The sequence below is a fragment of the Phasianus colchicus genome, chromosome 1 (assembly GCF_987193195.1).
Source record: "Phasianus colchicus chromosome 1, bPhaCol1.hap1.1, whole genome shotgun sequence".
In the NCBI taxonomy this organism is placed as follows: Eukaryota; Metazoa; Chordata; class Aves; order Galliformes; family Phasianidae; genus Phasianus; species Phasianus colchicus.
This window is the reverse complement of record NC_143436.1, coordinates 23,998,516-24,017,905: the sequence shown is the minus strand read 5'-3', so window position 1 is coordinate 24,017,905 and position 19,390 is coordinate 23,998,516. Positions and strand designations below refer to the sequence as shown.

General features: G+C 38.2%; 1 protein-coding gene across 6 annotated transcripts in view; it reads left to right on the top strand.

Annotated features, from left to right (window-relative positions):
- The window catches only part of CPED1 (cadherin like and PC-esterase domain containing 1), a 143,611-nt gene that overhangs the window by 54,197 nt on the left and 70,024 nt on the right, over positions 1-19,390 (top strand). For all 6 annotated transcript variants that reach the window (XM_090137062.1, XM_090137064.1, XM_090137075.1 and 3 more), the window contains 8 exons: positions 5,605-5,747; positions 7,503-7,575; positions 9,637-9,804; positions 9,907-10,011; positions 10,934-11,103; positions 13,189-13,248; positions 17,354-17,421; positions 17,737-17,781. In XM_090137062.1, the coding sequence (XP_089993188.1) occupies positions 5,605-5,747; positions 7,503-7,575; positions 9,637-9,804; positions 9,907-10,011; positions 10,934-11,103; positions 13,189-13,248; positions 17,354-17,421; positions 17,737-17,781 (832 nt within the window). The remainder of the gene's footprint in view (positions 1-5,604; positions 5,748-7,502; positions 7,576-9,636; positions 9,805-9,906; positions 10,012-10,933; positions 11,104-13,188; positions 13,249-17,353; positions 17,422-17,736; positions 17,782-19,390) is intronic.

Sequence of the window (19,390 nt, the reverse complement as noted above, 5' to 3'; positions counted from 1 at the left end):
TATATTCCAGTCACGCAGGTTTTTTGTTATCCGTAAGATTTTTGTCAAGGGTGGACTGCATGAGCTCTCCCAGGATTTATCTCCTTCCTGCCTTCAGTGTCTCGTTTAGATTCTTTGCTAGAGGAACAGAGCAGTTTCAGATTGCAATTAATGTCACCATTTTGAAATATCTACCCCAGGATGACATAAATCATGTTCTTGAAGTTGTGCAATGAAGTAAAAAAAGAACCTAAACATAAACTACACAATCTTGTAGGGTGGCATTCCTTTGCATACTGTGACACCTAAGTGAATTTGTCTGTGTGTGAGCTGCGTCTCTGAACTCCTAGTGTAATTAACAGAAAGCTAAGTCAGTGAAGGTAGGTGTTATAAGTTTGCATTTATTGCCATTCCTAAGGTTAGTTAAGGAAAATCTTCCTTTTTCGACTTGTCATGTGGCAAAGCTGTGCTGGGATGGAGATAGCAGGCAATCCCAGAAGAATTGCTACAGTTTGTTTTCATTACAGTAAAATTCCTTTACATCTTCTGTGGAGTGTTGGAGTCTGACACCCAGTGCACACAGTGTACGTGCCATGTCTGCTCCTCAGCATGCTCTGAATAGGCCTCTTAAAATAAAGGAGTGGAGGTGGGAGAAACTGGGACATAGATGTCTGATTTAATTTATACCTTTCTGAAGCAAATCCTCAGCTAGCTATTCAGCTGGCTGCCCCAGGCTGCCCTAGAACCCATCTTAAGAAATTCATTTCCAGAGAACATGCCAGAGGAAAATCTTCTGAAAGGAATTACTAAGCTACCATAGCATGCAGCCCTGTGAACTCCTCTGCTCTCCTATAGTGTCCCTAAGTCTGTTCATGAAGCTTGTCAATTACACTGCATTTTTATTCAGTCTTTTAGACCATTCACTGGTGATTCCATGTATTTTTGAAGGTCCAAAGGAATCCATGTCACTGAAATCATAAGGCTTATTTTAATGGCTTCAGATTTTTAAAAAATAAAATTCAAAGTGGGTAGAGAAAAAGCATTTTAAATTTAATATGTTACCCTTTTTTTTTTTTTTTTTTTTTTTTTCTCCAACGGCTTATCCTAAAGGAGAAACAGTTATCAGTGAGTTAAAGGTCATTGAGTTAAAACTCATCTTAATTACATTCCTAGTTCAGACTGCCTTTGGAGAAAATATGTTTCAATCCCCGTACTTTAACTAGATTTACACATTCTCTGAAAGGTATTATGTAAATATGTGGAATATACCCCTGACTATATGCATCTAGCACATGGATGAACATTTCCAAGCTCCTGAGAACTCTTGCAGTTCTGCACACAAAGGTGTCATTGTACAATGTGTATGTCCATGTGTACGTTAAGTTTTACAGCCCACTAAAATTTAATCCCTATTCCTCTACTCAAAAATCTGCCAGCAAAAGGTCAGCTTTCTTAGAGACTAAATTCCTGTGATTGTCACAAGTTTTCTTCCATTCTGTCCTCTTTTGCTATTCTGTGCTGCTTTTAATCAACCTCAGTCAATAATGAGGTTGAACCCTGCTGGGCAGGTGGTCTGTTTCTTCTGAAGGTGGGAGAACGTGCCTCAGTAGTCATCATCTGTAGTAACCTTCAGCTTAGTGACTTCAGCGTTCTGCAGTTGAACAGAACTAAGTGTTGGAAACACTTAGAAAAACTCAAAGTAGCTGTAGGTATTCACATTTCTTATCCCCAGTCCATATATTCTACATTTTCCCTATTAGGTGTTGAGAACTCTGTAGAATCCATAAGAGTCAAATGTAACCTGAACTGGTTTGAACAGGATTTTTTCATGAACTGGAATTGAACCTGAAGCATTTTTCTGGTGTCTTTGTTGGTCCTGAACCAAGCTGTCTAAATATTTATTTTCAGTCATTGACTTAGAATAAACATTGTCCTAAAACCCGATATCCTATAATGAGGACCCGTTGAGCACAGTTGTTTTCTTTCTAATCTGCCCAAGGAGGACTGTAACTAAAATGCAGTTCCTTGGTGAAGCCAGTTTTATTTCAAGGTCTGTTGTGTTGGAAGCAGTTTGCTGCTTTAGCCAGCAGCATGCTGTGAGTGCAAACAGTGCATATCAGCCTGCCTTTCAGCAGTTCTGGCTCAAAATACATGTGTTGCATATCCTTTGTGTTGCAGTATTTAGGAACCAATTGGTGGAGATGAGCAAATGGCCTAATGGGCTTTTTCTGTCCCTCTTGCTGTTTTTTCCTGTAATTGCCCTCTACCTCTCCTTATAAAATTCTGTAGCTCCTGATAGGGACACCCTCTGCAGCAAAGCAAGACAGCTTCTTACTTAGCCTCTCGAAACCCAGTACAGACATAGGAAACCAAAGAAGAGGCAAAAGCTAATCTAGCAGCAATGTGAATGACGTGCAGGATCTGGCAGAGACGTTGGAGATAGATGTAAGCTGATGAACCACCTTGTTGTCTCATCCTACTGAGGTTAATCTTCATTCTTAGTTTCTTATTTCATATAAACTGATTAATAAATTGCTGTTGGGCTTCACCAAAACTGGGACAGTTTCAATCAGAGATGAATCTGAATCAGAACTGATGTGAAAACTATTCAGCTTCTCGTTCTGAATCTTTGTATCACTCTATAGGAGAAACAAAGCTGAGTGATCTTGGACTTTGGAAAGCAAGTACTCCTGCTTGCCTTGAAATGTAGCGCAACCTGGAGACTTGCATAATCTCTTTCTACATTTTGGTTCTGGGGCTCTTTTGCCCTAGAGATTCATGGAACTGCAGTACACATGGAAACTCTATGACATAAAAATACAGTGTAATGTAATTCAAGATTGCAACATGATGCAAATATCCAAATGGCAGAGCTGAGGTTATATACAACCTTTATTTATAAATTCTGGCAGTCAGAAGTTTAATTTTGAAATTTTAGTAATATATATTGTTGATATTCATTTCCTACTGGCATTTCAAACAACCTTCTCAGAAGTAGAATGGAGAGTCCCAAGCACTGCAAAACCTTCCACCCAGATCACGGAGCAAATTTCTTTGATTTTGCAATACCTGCAAGCTTGTTAGAATAAAACCAGATGTGATAAGAACAGGTAGACAGCCAAACCAACTTTCTACCTTCTAGTTATTTACCAGCACAACGGGACTGAGCTACTGGCATTGAAGAGAACAAAGAGCAAAGAAGGGTCAGTATTAGCTCCATACTTAAGTGTTTTTCATACCTGGCTGTAGGCAATGATACAGCGTTTTTTAAAAAGAAAAGTGGAAAATGCTGATTACATTTAATTGCAATATGCTGCCTGAAGAAACTGTAAGTTAATCATTCATGCCAACACAAACGAGCGTTCCTTGGCAGTATTTCTGCTCACATGGGGAGGCTACAGCACTATCTAGAAAATTCTGTGGACAAGAGTGCGTAGAATTATGTTGTAAAGAGATCTGGTGTTAGCATAGTGAATTCATCATAATGCATCACCAGTAATTAGTGGTGTACCCAGGGGACGGTGCTAGGTCCAGTCTGTTCCACATCTTTGTTAATGGTCTGGATGATGGGGTGGAGTGCACTCTCAACATGTTCGCAGGTGATAGAAAAGTGGGAGGAATGGCTTATTTGCCAGAGGGCCATGGTGCCATCCAGAGGGACCTTGACAATCTGAAGAAATGGGCTAACAGGAATCTCATGCAGTTCAACAAAGAGAAATGCAGAGTCCTGCATCTGAGGATGAACAACCCCAAGCACCAGTATGGGGTGGGATTCCCCCAGCTGGAAAGCAGCTTGGCAGAAAAAAACCTGATGGTCCTAATGCACGCCAAGATGATCATGAGTTTGCAAGTGCACTTTCTACAAAAAGAGCTTAGGAGTGTCCTGGATTGCATTAGTAGTAGTATTGCCATCAAGTTTCTGAAGGAGGACGTTCTCCTCTGCTCAGTACTGTAAGGCCACAGCTGGAGTACTGTATTCAGTTCTGGGCCCCCAGTACAAGTGAGACATGGACATATTGGAAAGAGTCCAAAGAGCCATCAGGGCAATGAAAAGAATGGAACATCTCTCCTGAGAGGAGAGGCTGGGAGAGCTGGGACCATTGAGCCTGGAGAAGAGGACACTTGAGGGGGATCTCATCAACATCTATGAAAACCTGAGGAGATGGTGCAAAGAAAACAGAGCCAGGCTCTTCTCAGTGGTGCCCAGTACCAGAAGAAGAGGCAGGGAGCACAAACTGAAACACAGGAGGTTCAATCCAATTATCAGGAAGCACTTGTGTGTTGCATAGATGATGGAACACTAGCACAGGTTCCTGAGAGAGACTGTGGAGCTCCCTCCATAGAGATTTTCAGAAACCACCTGGATGTAGTCCTGAGCACCTGCTCTGGGTGTCCATGCTTGAGAAGAGGTTGAACCAGATGGTTCCTTCTGGTGCCAGTGGTGCCTTCTAACCTTGGTCATCCTGTAGTTCTCTGATTCTGTGCTCATGCTGTAGATCCAAAATATCACATTAAACCTTGCTACAGACTTCTAATAAAGGCCATCTTTGTAAATCTATCTGCAGGACATGCCAGCCACATGAGTCTCCAGTGGGGTTGCCTACAGAAGCCACTGGGACATGTATAAGTAGGTGATAGTAGAAAACACATAATGGCATTTCTAATTCAATTTAGTAGACAAATTCCTGGAAACATTCAGAAATTTGTATTTTCTGAATATTTGTAGAAAACATGTTCCATGTGTACTCTATGTGCTTTATATCTGAAAACAGTACTTTTATACAATATAAATATATCTGCTTTATACTAATTACTACTAAATTATCTGACAGTTTGACATAGTTATTTTTTTTTAATTAATTGAATAATTGAATTAATTGAATAATTGAAAACATGATTCAAAGACAGATCCTTTCTTAGCACCAAGATCTCTGATGCAACAAAATCTGCCTGTGTCCCATTCTTCACTGGTATACTATATTGTTCTAGTTTTCTTTCCCTAGATTTCTACCTGAAGTGATAAGGAGGATGAATTTTCATGAGTGATTAAAGCAGTTGAGATAATAGTGTTATTCAGGACAGTGAATATGTCCCTGGAAGGATTCACATAGCTAAAATCCTCAGTATCTGCAAGAGTCTAGCCAAAATATAGTCTGTGATGGCTGCAGTGGTTGTGATGACTGGTTCTGTTTAGAATTTGTTAACCTGGAGTAAAAATTAATAGTCAAGGTCAAGTGGATAGCCCTTGGCATAGTATGTTAACAACAGAAAAGGCTTTTCCTATGCTTGTGCTACTGCCTACTGCTGGAGCAATAAGTGTTAGATTTCTTTTGCCTGAAACAAATTGATAGTAAAGGGTTTTCTCAAAGTAAGCTTATACTGTGAGCAATAATTTTTAAATGCATTGCTTTAAAGTCTGTTTCTAATATTTGTAAACTAAAGCTCCTTCTTTGCTAGTGTGCTGTGTGGTGCTTTTCATGCCATTCTTTACTGTGCAAATGAATTACAATTGAAATTGACATTGTAATGCAGTTTTGACTTCTACCAGCCGTATAATTTATGACCTTAAGCACTGGTTTAGTTAAACTGGTAAATGTTCACAAATACATGTAATCTTTTTCACAGCTGCAAAGGTTTTTTGAGATGTTCTTCAAAAGCAGTTCTCCCCAGCAAGCCTTTAACAACATGAAAGAAGCTATAAGCAAACTTCTACTTATAACTGAGGTCCTCAGTGAATCATCTGCCTCAGGACCAGGCTCTATCAATCAGTAAGTAACTTGCAGTGTTCATTGTTATGTTGTTAAAATAGCTTCTTAGAACAGAATAAAAATTGTAGAGGACACATGACTCCTGAAATAACAAAATCCCTTATATTTCATAATTCTTGATAGAATAAAGTAAAGATACGTTGTACCTAGGGAAGAAAATCTTCTATATCCACAGTGTTTCTGGTTTGTAAAGAGGTTGTGGTAAATACCAAGGACAAAATGATGTGTCCTGATGAATTTTCCCATGCAGCAAAAATGAGCAGAGATTGCTCACAATTGGGCTAGTCATCATTTGTATAATGCTGTATTTCCTGTAAGTGAGCGCTCTGACACGATTCAAATGTTTAAAGTTAGAGTAGCACTGGCTGTTCTGAATTGGTCAAGGCAGAGAACGTGAACAACAAACACAGCAGAATACTTCACAAAATGCATGTTATGAAATGTATCCAGGCAGCAACATTTTTATGTGAGTGCTAAGTCATTGCAATCACTTCCACTAGATTGTTATAGTTTTTATGCATATATCAGCATTTATTACTTAATAAGTTCAGTAATTAATATTTGTTCTCCACATGTTGTGTAACATCTGTAAATTTTTTTGTGGTATATAGTAAATAAGTTACTATTTATTATGTTTGCATGCTTTAAAAATACTTACGTTGGTCCAAAAGTAATGCCTCCTATTTATTTCTATTGAAATTACAACGAAAAGCACAATAACAATATTTAACATAGCACATTATCAGCTACAGAACACTATTTTCCAGCATATTCACCTCAGTAGCTGTGCATTTTCACCAGCAGTGAACAAGAGCTTGCATGCTGTGCTTGAAAAGACTGTACCAGTGGAATCATCCCACCGTCTCAGTCATCACTGCTGAAATGCACCACCCACTGCTTCACTCTGCTGGTCTCTACAAACATTCAACATGAATCAAGAAATAGGTGCAATTTTTCCTGCGTGAAAGAATTCAATAACACCTTTGCTTCATCTGCACTTCCATGTCAGATACCATTTGTAAGGCTGCCCCTCTTCTGCCATCTGTCACATGGCAGCAGAACATAATAGAATATTGGTGGGAAGGTTCAACCTCTTCTGCCATAGCACCAAAATCCTCCGATGTCATGGCGCAACAAAATGAAATGGGAAGTATTTCTTTCAGAGCAGCCCTCATATATTTGAGAACCTTGGTGTTTCAGTAACAGTAATATGAAGCTCATTATTTTTCAGGAATAACACATTGTGAGGGTAGTGGAAAGACAGAAGGGAATGAATATAAAATGAATAAAACTATTTTAATAATGGTCCAAACTGAGTATTTGTTTACCCATGGAATAGATATCCTTTGTAAGTGTAGCCTAAAATTTTCTTGGGGTTCTTGGCCCATGCCTTAAAACATCCCCCCAGGTGCAGCTAGGTTCAGTGAGCCTGGATAGTTCTACCTGATAGACATCTCTTAAAGTCCACGTCTCCAAAGCTTTTGTGGGACCTCGTTCTCATCAAAAAGCATTTTGTCCTCCAGTGTAGTTCTCTTCCCACACTAGTTTAAAAGTCGGCCATACAGATATCCTTTAGTATATCATTTTCTTCAGAACGTGACTCTATCTTTGGTTAGAGTTGTGGACTCTTCTTAGAAATTTTTAGTCTGTTTCATATGCTTTGTCTGGACAAATATGTTTATGTTCTGTCATTGTAGCATGTATTTTACAATATCTGTCCTCACTGAATCTGTTTTCTGTTGTATTCTATTTCAGATGCAGCCAATGTTTTCAAATGCTGACCTTTGACATTGGGTTCAGCACCTCCATACACCCCATAGTTCTTCAGGTGAGCAAACAACACTGAATGTTTCTTTTGTTGTTGTCAGTGTTTTATGAGCTGGTTCAGCTCGGTTCCATGACTAGTGGGGTGGAGGGATCCACGCATCCATGCCTCCAGAACAGGGAAACAAGGGATCCCAAATAATTAAAAACAGTGGCAATGATCTGAGGAGAAACAAACTAATTTACAAAATATGGTATCAAAATGCAAGATAACACACTATATTACAATGTAATTAGAATTTAAGCTAATAAATCAAATATGATGAGAGAAAGAGCATCCAAAAACTGAATGGTCTTAAACTAATGCTGAGGCAATGTGTGTGGTTGGGACGAGCAGCAGGGAGGAGAGCTAAAAAAGGGAAAAGAGCACATCAGGTGACCTACCCAGGCCGTATATCTGTTTACCCTGAGCAGAAACGATAACAGAACAGCAAACAGTCTTCTGGGGAATGTAGTTGTTCTCTTCCAATACAGGTACCCAGATTTGCAGCATTAACTCTTTAACCTCAGTGCACTACATGATGTTATGATGTGGAATACTGATAACCAAGAATCATACAACCATGACATTATGTTTTTTCTTTCCTGGAGTTCCCTAGAGTTTGCAAGCTTGTTGAAGAAAAGAAGAAGGGTTTTACTGACCCCAGAAAATTACAACAAACAGAACACAGCAAAAAAACCTCTGTGACGATTGCTCTCAAATCTCCAAGAAATGTCCAAATGCTTTAATAATGTTTTTGCCTAGAAGTAGCTATGGGAGAAAGCAATTGGTGAGGGACAGATTTCCTGTGATGAAGTTCACCACACCATTTAAGAATATAAACTTTTTAGTGTTACAGCACTATCATCACAAATGAATATCAGCTGAACAAAATGCATAGTAAGCACTGCATTCAAGTGAAGTTAGGTATTAAGTGCACCAGAAAGGAAAACACTAAGGGAGAAAGTTAGAAGCCATTAATAGCTTTTAATACAGGTTAACATTCTCCATGAGCTGTACCATAATTGTTCAGTTCATTTCTGCTTTCACCTTCACTGTGCTGCCTTCTTCCACTGCACTGCCCTCTTCCTAAGCAGTCCTCAAGGCCCTCAAAACCTGAAAAAAGATGACTATTATCATAAACTTCTTCTGACAATTTTGTACCAATTTTGGTATGAAATAACAGCCCAGCCAGAACAAAAAATTTACTGCTTTACAGCTTTTTTTCCACTACATTTATACATACATACATTTATGTATATAACTGGACATATAAAATCTTTCTTCATATGTATATGATATACAAACAGAAAGCAAATATATCCTGTGAAATTAAAGGAGACCATTTTTAAATTCATCTCCTGTTAAAATCTCTGCAGTTTTCTAGTAACAGTAATGCAAAGATAAGACCCTATAAACCTGTAAATAAATTCTACCTGGAGTGCTTAAAATCATGAAGTGTAATGTTTACCAGCTTCTACAGTAGCCTTAACCATCAGTCACAATCCATAAATGTGCAGTAAATCAGAACTGCTGAATAGTTTCCAATGAGATAATACACAAGTTACTCTAAAAATTAACAGTTGATACTTTCTTTGCATCGATTGAAATTTTATTTTGAATTGTATTCCCTAGAAACTGAAGTATGCACATACCCCACATACCGCTTGGTTATATCTGTGTTTGTACTAAATAATAATTTATTCATATTTTTATGACTGTGTTGGTTGTATTTATATACTGTAAGGATTATGTCATTAATATCAACTTGAATACCTGAGTTTTGTAAGAGTTGTGTTAACGTATCAGCTGACATTTTTTTTAATCAAATTTCAAACGAGGTGGAAAAGAGCAGTTTCATATTAGCATGAGATTCTATACTATTTCCACTAGAGGTCAGCAAACATTGTGGCATGAAGTTCTTACAGAAAATGTGGTACATTTTTTATATTATAATCCTGTCTGTTTTATTAGTGCTCTTACAGCTTCTCTTTCTTAATAAAGAATTCCAGCTTAGTAATGTGTGGTAATGGGAAGACAGGCCTTGATGTACACAATGTAAATTCTTACACTGTTCTCTAACAGGTGCATAAAAATTTTGACTTTCAAGATGAGGAGAAATCAAATCTTCAGGACCAAACTTTCAAAGAAGCTATTTTTGAAGATACTTTTAAATTTCTATTGTCTAATAAGTCCTCAAGTTCCAGTTTCATAGAAGCTTTACAAAAAATATATGGATCAACTGTGAGAAAGGTAGCTTATTGCCTCTTTGCTGGGGAAAAATGATTGGGGCCTAATGAAAGAACATTGCTTTCCATGTGATTTCACCAGAATGTGTTGTCCTTGCCTCCATAGGATGGAATCTTCCTCAAAGAAGATGGTCAATGTTTGTCTTTAGAGGAGATAAATTCAATGATGACATTTGTTAAAGAGGTGAAGAATCTTGGACAATTTGAGCTGGTAAAATAAACTATTCTGTTTTGTATTTTATGTAAACCTGCTAATATTAGTCCTGGATTACCATTCTCTGCTGTCACTGCATGTGTCAGACTGAATGGATAGGGAAACAGAGATAGAAGTTATACTGATTTTATTTTAGATTTTTGGAATTTATAATTAAAGAGAGAATGAAATGAAACACAGAATTTTGAGTTAAGGACAGAAAAAAGCAGAAAAATAAACCAGAAAATAGAAAAAAAGGAGAACAAAAAAAAAATATGTAAAAGTCTCCTACAGTGGTAAGAAAATAGAATGCAAGTGAAGCAAAGGATGTGTGAATGGAAAAACTGGAGGCTGTTCAACACTAAGATCATTATCAAAGAAAAGACAGATACAAAAAAGTGGATGAAAAACATAGGCAGAACGTGTGATATGTCTTCTTCAAAATTATAGTGAGGTTTTTTTTGGAGAATAATAGAGATGGAGGAATAGCAGCCAGTGTCCATGAATAGGCATTATAGTTAATGAGAGAAAATTTCTGGTGTTCAGATGGAGGACTGGGGAAATGAATCACCAAAACCTGAATGTATTGTTCAGAAAATGTTCATGGCATCAGGATTTCCAGGATTTCTTCTAGGCTTCCTGATTAAGTATTAGGGCTGGAGATTGATGAGACTTTTAAAAAGGGAATTAGTTATTAGTTATCTAGATCTGGAAGTCAAGTTAGAGGCTCCGAGTGGAAAGGGAAGTAGACTTCCATGTCAGTACAACAAGCAGGACTGATTTGCAGGGATGGGCAAGACAATCATTTTTTATGGTTGTGTGAAAGAGAATTTATATTAATATATTTGTATGCTACATACACTGTCTTCTGATATTTTCTCACTTCTATGCAATTTACAAATATTATAACGTAGTCCCTAATCACCATATCTCTTCTCAGCTTTACCCTTCTGCTTCACCCAAGATCCAAACTTTACTGCGTGACCTTTATCACATGGTAGACCCAATGAGACGACTTGGTTCAGTCCTGACTGTACATTGGTTGCTTTCCAGTTTGCTTGAACAATTCCAGTTCATGACCAAGGAGACACATACAGATCTTTCAGAATGGTAAGACAGCTATTATACAATATACTAAAGATAGTTTCTGTAACTATGTAATTTGGAAAAACACCAGTGAATACCATGAAACATAACTCCTCAATAGATGTAGGGGAACTTACATCACTTGACAGTAAGGTCCATCATCTGTCCATGAAGTACTGTCATACATTCTGCCATTAGAGCTGCAGCTATATGCACAACATATGACAGTTTTTCCCTTCTACTTCTAGCACAGAGATCCATGAGTAAAAAAATAATTGGAGGTAATTCTTTTTTCTAAGAAATGTGAAGTGAATTAGGTAAGTTGTTCCTGAAAAATGGTGAATTCAAAACTAAGAGTGTTTACCACTCTAATTTAATTTATTCAATTATGAACAAGAACATAAAGAAAATATAAAATTTTAGGTGAAGGTTTTTCCAAAATGGATTGATGAATTTTAGCGGCTCTAAATTGCACAAATTTGACAAGAGACAGGTCTAAGAGTAGGATGCACTAAGATCCTGATTTAACTCTATTTGAAAAGCTGGGAGAATACAAGATGGAATCCATTGAGCTTTTGGTGAGAGATTATAAACTTTAATAAGGAAGGAGGCAGAGAGGAAAGAAGGAAGGTAAGCATTAAATAAAAAAGAGAGTAAGGAATGAAGGGAAAGAGAGTTAAAAGGTGTGGTATAAAATGTATTGATTATAAAAATTGGGGAAAAAAATGTTTTGCTCTTTATCTCCCATCTAGTGACATTTTATACACACGTATGCCATAATTCTTTACTGCATACAGGCATATATACTGTTTATGCAAACACAGGCATGTGATGTGTTCCGTTCCACTGAATCCCAAGTTTGACAAGCAGCAACATCATTGAGTACACTTTGCTTGGAGAATGCTAAATTCACTATATAAGGCATCTGTAAGACTTCCTGAGTTTCAATTTTGTTTCTCAATGAATTGTGTGTAGCTTTAAGGAGTTATCTATATCTTTGTTTGCTTATCTGCTAAATGAAAATTATACTTCACCACTGTGTTAGGTAAGTGTTTATTAGTATTTTGAAAATACATAGTTCCATGATTGTACTAAACATTATTGTTGTTACTACTGGCCACTCCAGTAACTCTAAGATGCAGCTGTTTGCATTCATGTATAAGCCCTTGCCCTTTTGCCAAAATATTTTGGTTTGCATATCAAAGCATACCAACCCTTAGCAGCTTTCTGTTCTAATCTAAGCTGTTCCACTCACTTACTTTGAGCAACTCCTTGGCTGCTTTTTTCTTCACGCTGAACATTTACTATATGTATATAAATACTTAGTAGTACCATGACCTTTCTCTAGGGCAGTTGACAGTTTGCTTCTTTGCACTTATTTTTCTGCAATGTTAAGTTAATAATACCATTCTGCACATTCCCTCCATAAAAAAGTGCATGCTTTAACATTGCTTAATCATAATCTCCCACTCCTATAGTCACATGCAAGTGAAGGTGATATATGTGTCAGATATGTATGTAATTATTCATAATTGCAAGGAAGAAAGAGGTGAATAAAGCATACGCCCCAAATAACTCATTCTCTTTGAACGTTGATTAATCTTTGAGATTCCTACCTTTGATGAGCTTGTAGATCACAGAATCACAGAATTGTAGGGGTTGGAAGGGACCACAAGAGAGCATTGATTCCAATCCCCTTGCCTAATCAGGTACCCTACAGTAGGTTGCACAGGTAAGCAACCATATGGATCTTGAATATCTCCTTAAAAGGAGACTCCATCAGAACACTTTTGATGAATGTCTTCAGTTAAAGACAGGTTGGCTGGTTGGTTCATTTAACTCTTCTTATTTCTCCAACTATACAAACTTGGTATTTATAAAATCCAGTGATTTGCATATCTGACTATCCACCCAGACAGTGCTTATGGGAAAAATAATGACTTTTGACTTAGATCTTGTGAAGGTATGCAATTCACTGATAATGATTCCATAGAATTAAGCCATTATTTAAAGAGGTTTCGTGGTCTGATTTTCTTATCCCATTTCGTCTGCATTGCTAATATTGAAACCTTCAGTGACATTAGAGAACTATCTATATTTGTTTCACAGGAGAAGGAAGAAGAACTCCATAAACTCGTCTCCAACTGCAATGAAATGGTTACAGCCCAGGTGAGAATGACAATCTCAGAGGTGTTGGTATAAAATAATATGAAATTCCTTGAAAGTGATGGAGGGATGCTACCTACATTTTCATATAATTTAAATTGATTTGTGCATGATTTTTTGATTCTATTCAGCTTCAATTTGTGATATGACTAAGACATACATGATTACTGTCTTCTAGAACATGGGCTATGAGGTACTGTGGTAAGTATGCCTGTCTGTGTCAAACAGCACAATAGCATACAAGAATCAGATTTATAAGAAAAACTAACCTTTCTGTTTTGTATGAGAGCCTAAATAGGTCAATAAAGTTGCAAATGCTTTTACAAAATCAACTTACACATTTGGAAAAGTATTACTAGCTTCTTTTACACAAGCCCATTATTAAGTTGAAAACAGAGACAGCAGCCCTCAAACTTTATCTGGGCTGAAAATAATTTCTTGGTGTTTAATGTTGTCATGCTCATTGCCTGGACAGTTTGGGAAACAAACGTAGTTCCAACTATGAGGCAAAAAAAGAAGAGGGCAAGGGACAAGATCTGCTGTGAGAGGAGTGAAAGAGAGAGGGAAGGAAGGAAGGAGAGAGAATTGGAATTAAGTGCCAGGAAAAAAATCCCACTCTTTAGTCTGCAATTCTGTATTTCTCTTCCAGAAACCAATACAGAGTGCTTCATTCTGTAAAGCAAATGCCCCCATGGAAACTCTTTGGCAGAAGCCAAAGAAGTAGTCTACAGCACATTTAAATAGAAAATCTGCTAGTGATCATCTGTCACAAAATAATCTCTGGTGGCTCCTCATTTTCCAGAGACCTACAAAACATAATCTGAAGAGGAAAAAACCTCGTAACTCAACTGAATACTGAGAACATAGTCTCAATATTGATTTTGTGATCCATTAAAACTTGCACCGCTCACAACTAACACATATGTCAGAGGCTCCAGAAGTGCCCAGGTTTTTCCCTTTTCCAGTTTTCACAGAATCACAGAATCATAGAATCACAGAAACACCAAGGTTGGAAAAGACTTACAAGATTATCCAGTCCAACCGTCCACCGATCACTAGTAGTACTCATTAAACCATGTCCCTCAGCACAACGTCCAAATGTTCCTTGAACACCTCTGGGGTTGGTGACTCCACCACCTCCTTGGGCTGCCCATTCCAGCCTGACCACTCCTTTGGAAAAGTAGTATTTCCTAACATCCAGCCTGAATCTCCCCTGGCACAGCTTGAAGCCATTCCCTCTAGTCCTATCATTAGTTACACAAGAGAAGAGGCCGACCCCCAGCTCACTGCAACCTCCCTTCAGGTAGTTATAGAGAGCAATAAAGTCTGGCCTGAGCCTCCTCTTCTCCAGGCTGAACAATCCCAGCTCCTTCAGCCACTTCTCATAAGGCCTGTGCTCCAGACCCCTCACCAGCTTTGTTGCCCTTCTTTGAACACGCTCCAGGGCCTCAATGTCTTTCTTGCAGTGAGGGGCCCAAAACTGGACACAGTACTCGAGGTGCGGCCTCACCAGAGCTGAGTGCAGGGGGACAATCACTTCCCTGTTCCTGCTGGCAACACTGTTCCTGATGCAAGACAGGATGCCATTGGCCTTCTTGGCCACCCAGGCACACTGCTGGCTCATGTTCAGCCCAGCATCAATCAATACCCCCAGGTCGATTTCCTCTACACCATCTTCCAGCCACTCTGCCCCAAGCCTGTAGCGTTGCCTGGGGTTTTTGTGGCCTAAGTGCAGGACCTGGCATTTGGTCTTATTGAACCTCATCCCATTGGCTTCAGCCCAGCTATCCAGCCTGTCCAGATCCCTCTTTAGGGCCTCACTACCCCCAGGCAGATCGACACTTCCAGCCAACTTGGTGTCATCTGCAAACTTACTGAGGGTGCCCTCAATGCCCTCATCCAGATCATCAGTAAAGATATTGAAGAGGACAGGTCCCGGCACCAACGCTTGGGGAACAGTACTTGTGACCTGTCACTAGTTTAGCTGATTTAGCTCCATTCACCACCACTCTCTGGGCCTGGCCCTTCAGCCAGTTCCTTATCCAGCCAAGAGTGTACCTGTCCAAGCCACAGGTTGCCAGTTTCTGCAGGAGAATACTGTGGGAGACTATGTCAAAGGCTTTGCTGAAGTCCAGGTAGTGAAATTTAACTATCTCTATATATCCTTTATTGCTAAGCTATATTACTACAACTGCTGTCAGTCATTTAGCTTTCACTTTTGTTGAATCACAGTGAGTCTGAGTCCTACAGGACATGTTTACTGTTAACATTTTGTGAGGTACACAGAGGAGATCTCCCAAAAGGCAAGCTCACAAATATACATATACCAGGGATACACAATGTACAGTCATTTACAATTACACCTAATAGTAAAGTACAGAGGCAGCGTGCTCATCTGTGCTTGATAGCTCATTCAGGACAGTCAGTAAAACAAACAAGGAGCAGCTCATACAAATGAACGTCATTTCTTGCACAACAGTGTGTGGAGGAAAGGATTCTGTTGCATCCTCTGCCACTCTCTGACTGAGGGAAAGCTTCTTAACTTCACCATTCCTCAGTCCTGCTGGTGGAAGGAGCTTGGAGAAAGGAAAATGAGATGATGCCAATGACTGAAAAGCTGAGTCTTCAGCAGTGATGAGTACAGTAATCTGACTATCTTTCTGTAATACTACTTCTAAATATTAATTTTTGATACCTTACTGTAATTGAGTTATTATATGAGTCTTAATGTTTGATGATAAACATATCTGATGCACAGAGGTCATGAAGTTCTTTACTAAGCTGGGCCCTTGCAGTGGTGATGGCTGGCACATTCATGTGGTATTCTCTCAGTAAATGAAACTCTAACATTTTCTAGAGTTAAGACGCCTTGTTTTGACCTTACAGTTGGTTTGGGAAGATTGCAATACAAAAAGGAGCAGTGGGGAGAGAAAAAAATTTATTTGACAGGTGTTATCCATAACCTCCTTGGCAAGAAGAAAGGAGGGTATTAAGTGACTTATAACGTGGAAAACAAACTCTCTAGTAGTTTGTTGTCTCCTTTGAAAGAGGTCATGAATGTGCATGAAATAAGGGCGGTGTCTAGACAGTGCAAGATGTCAAAACTACATGTTCATGCACATACAAAGACACACTGATCTGCCAAGAGACAGCTGTTTTTCCCCTTATCTCACTGAGATAATGCAGGAATCTTTTTGAGTATTTGACAGTTTGCCTTTTACCATGATGGACTTTAATACTGTTTTTCAGCAGTTCCTCGTGAAACATCAGAGATGGCTATTTGCACAGAACCTCCCCTGCCTATCACAGAGAATGACCTTGTGTCTTTCAGAATTCAAAGTGAGTGGGCAGTATTCAGGAAGAAGCTTCTTTATGAGGGCTTCTACAGGAAACACTGGGAGAAGAACATCTGAAACTGGATCCTTTTAAAAAAGCTCCCTCTGAAAGGGTCATATCAGCAAGAGTTCAGTTCATGACTTGGAGAGACGCCTACTGCCCATCTTCTATGCTCCCAAAATATTACACAAAAGAAAAAAATCTGCAGAATTAGCAAACTGTGAGCGACTAATGTGTTAATGAATAGTTGCAATTGACTTTTTTTTTTACCAAGGGTATATGTGTGTATACTCTGGATGTTGATCATGTGCTTGGTTTGAATAAGCAAACAAATCAAAGCACTCAATACAGATATTCACCATGACACAGGCCTTCATCCGTATTCCACTGCTTTTTGAACAAAGTCCAACTTTAATCTCAAGCATATACAAAAAAAGCAATATAAAACTGTTAAGAGATATGGCATAGGTTGTTTTATTCTCAGCTGTATCTACTCTGCCTTTTCCCAGCAATTCAAGTATTTTTTGGAAATTTATTTTTTATTTTTGTTCTCTTCATGGTATATAAAATCATTTATTATGAAGTGTTTTCGATCACATTCATTCAGGTAGCATTACTAATGTTGGGAACAGGAGTCCAGAAGCTATATCTTTTCACAGAGAACATCAAATTACCATCTGCCATGCATTGCCACATATAATTTTTTGAAAAATGTTCCATGAATTCTGTTTCTTCCACTAATGTAGAAATGTATCTGCTATTGAATTGACAGGAATTTTTCTCAAGAAAATGTGATTCCAAAGCAGAACTTTCATTTTCGCTTGTGGAAGAATCATGAAGGTATGGGATAAGAGTAAAACATTTCATATGGTATATGTCTTTCCTCTTTTTAGTAATTCTGACAATATATATGATTTAGATTACACGATTTTGCATTCCAGCTGGAAGATCTTGACTTACCACATATAAAAAAAGCAATTTCTTCCTTATCTGCATAAGTGTTCTGCTGTGTTGATGAGCAATGTTCTTGAGCCTAAAGCAAAATCTGACACTGCAAAGATTTTTTTTTATATAATTACCAAAATGAGAGCTCCTTTTGCCATAGGATTGTGAATCAGGATTAGAAAATAAAATTTATGTTTCTGTTTCTTTCAGCATTGCGTTATTCCAGTAAGACTAAAGAAATTCAGTGCAGTTATGGTAAGTCGAGGGTTTTCTAAATCACTAGGAGGGAAGACAGGATATTACCTGAACAAATTTCTTGCCTCTTTTTCTATATAGCCCTTAAATAAATTGAGTGCCTATAAGCCGTTACATAACAAGGGAATTTTAAGTAGAAATAATGTTTGTGAATTGCTCAATAATTAGGCTGTTATGTTAAATAAGCCTCAAGTACAAAATTAAATGTTTCTATGTATACATACTGTGCATATTCCAACACTCATTGATTCCTTGCTGTACTTCAGTAGACTTTTCCCTTTCTTTACAAGAACTTCAGCATACATCTGTTTTTGTGGACTAGCTTTTAAGCTTGCATGGAGTTGAATCAGCCTTGTATCAGGCCAGTTCTCAACTTGGTGATTTTAAAGAACTGCTTTAGAGTAGAAGAGTTTTCTGTAGTGTCTGCTTGTAGTGTTGCTGTCTGTACTGGCAACAGTGCTTTCTTCTGCCTTCCTTACTGATGGATTATCGGAGGAGTAATTTGCTTTTCAATGTGAAATAATTGCTTTGCAGAGGAGAGGCTTTTCTACTCACCTCTCTGTTAGTGATTGTGCCACACTTCCAGGAGCGCCTGTGTCAGTCAGAGGCCAGGAATGGTTCAAGGCTGGCTGGTCATCACCATCTAATTGATTGACATTTAATTTTGAAGTTATCTCAATTCATTTTATTTTGAAAATTTCTCCTCTGGTTTTAGCAATTAGTGACATAATCCCTCTAGGTAATATGTACAGTATCTGGGGAATGGTTTATACTGCCATAAAGTCAGTATTTCTGTGAGTCTCTGTTACCCTGTAGATCTAGCCCTGCCCTTTCCCTGGAACATCTCCCTTTACATTTTAGTCTCTGCAAGATTACTGAAATTGCCCTGTTTTGTTTCTTTAGGCTGATACGTTAGGCTGAGGTAGGAAAGGCCTGCACAGAAATGCATGCATCCTTATGACCATTAAAAAAAAAAACAGTTTAAGCCACAAGATTTGCTCATATATTACAGAGAGCTTTCTGGCTGGTATTTTCTCAAGTACCCAGTTTTAAACACATACTAGATAATATATGTGGAAAGAAAATTTTCAATACGTAATTGTTCAGTAAATCTGATTTCAATAGGTTGGATTAAAATATTTGTCACAGATGAGTTGCCAGCAAATGATTATTCTCAGGAGTCATTTGGCAAACACTACAAAATAAAAGATACATTTGAGCAAATAGGATCTGATTGTGGAGATTTTATAAACAAGAAAGTAGCTGGATTTTTTTTATTTAGGAATTTTAATAAATCGTGCTTCAAGCTGTACTACAAATGACCCCATGAATCTAGATATCTCCATGTGACTTGTTCTTATGTCTAACATACTTTGATTTTTATTGGCAATTACACATGTACATAAACCCTGTACACAGGCTGGTACCTAAGCAGGTTATGAATTTTGGCCTAACTTTTTTTCAAGTTCCATTTAAACAACTGGAGGCAGGATCTTGCAGAGCTAATCCTCACATTTTCAGATGCTTATCGAGACTTAGAAGTTTGTGCTTTTGACTAGAGTCATCAGGCACTGAGTGACTAAAATCCCTCTAGGGCCTGAAAATGACT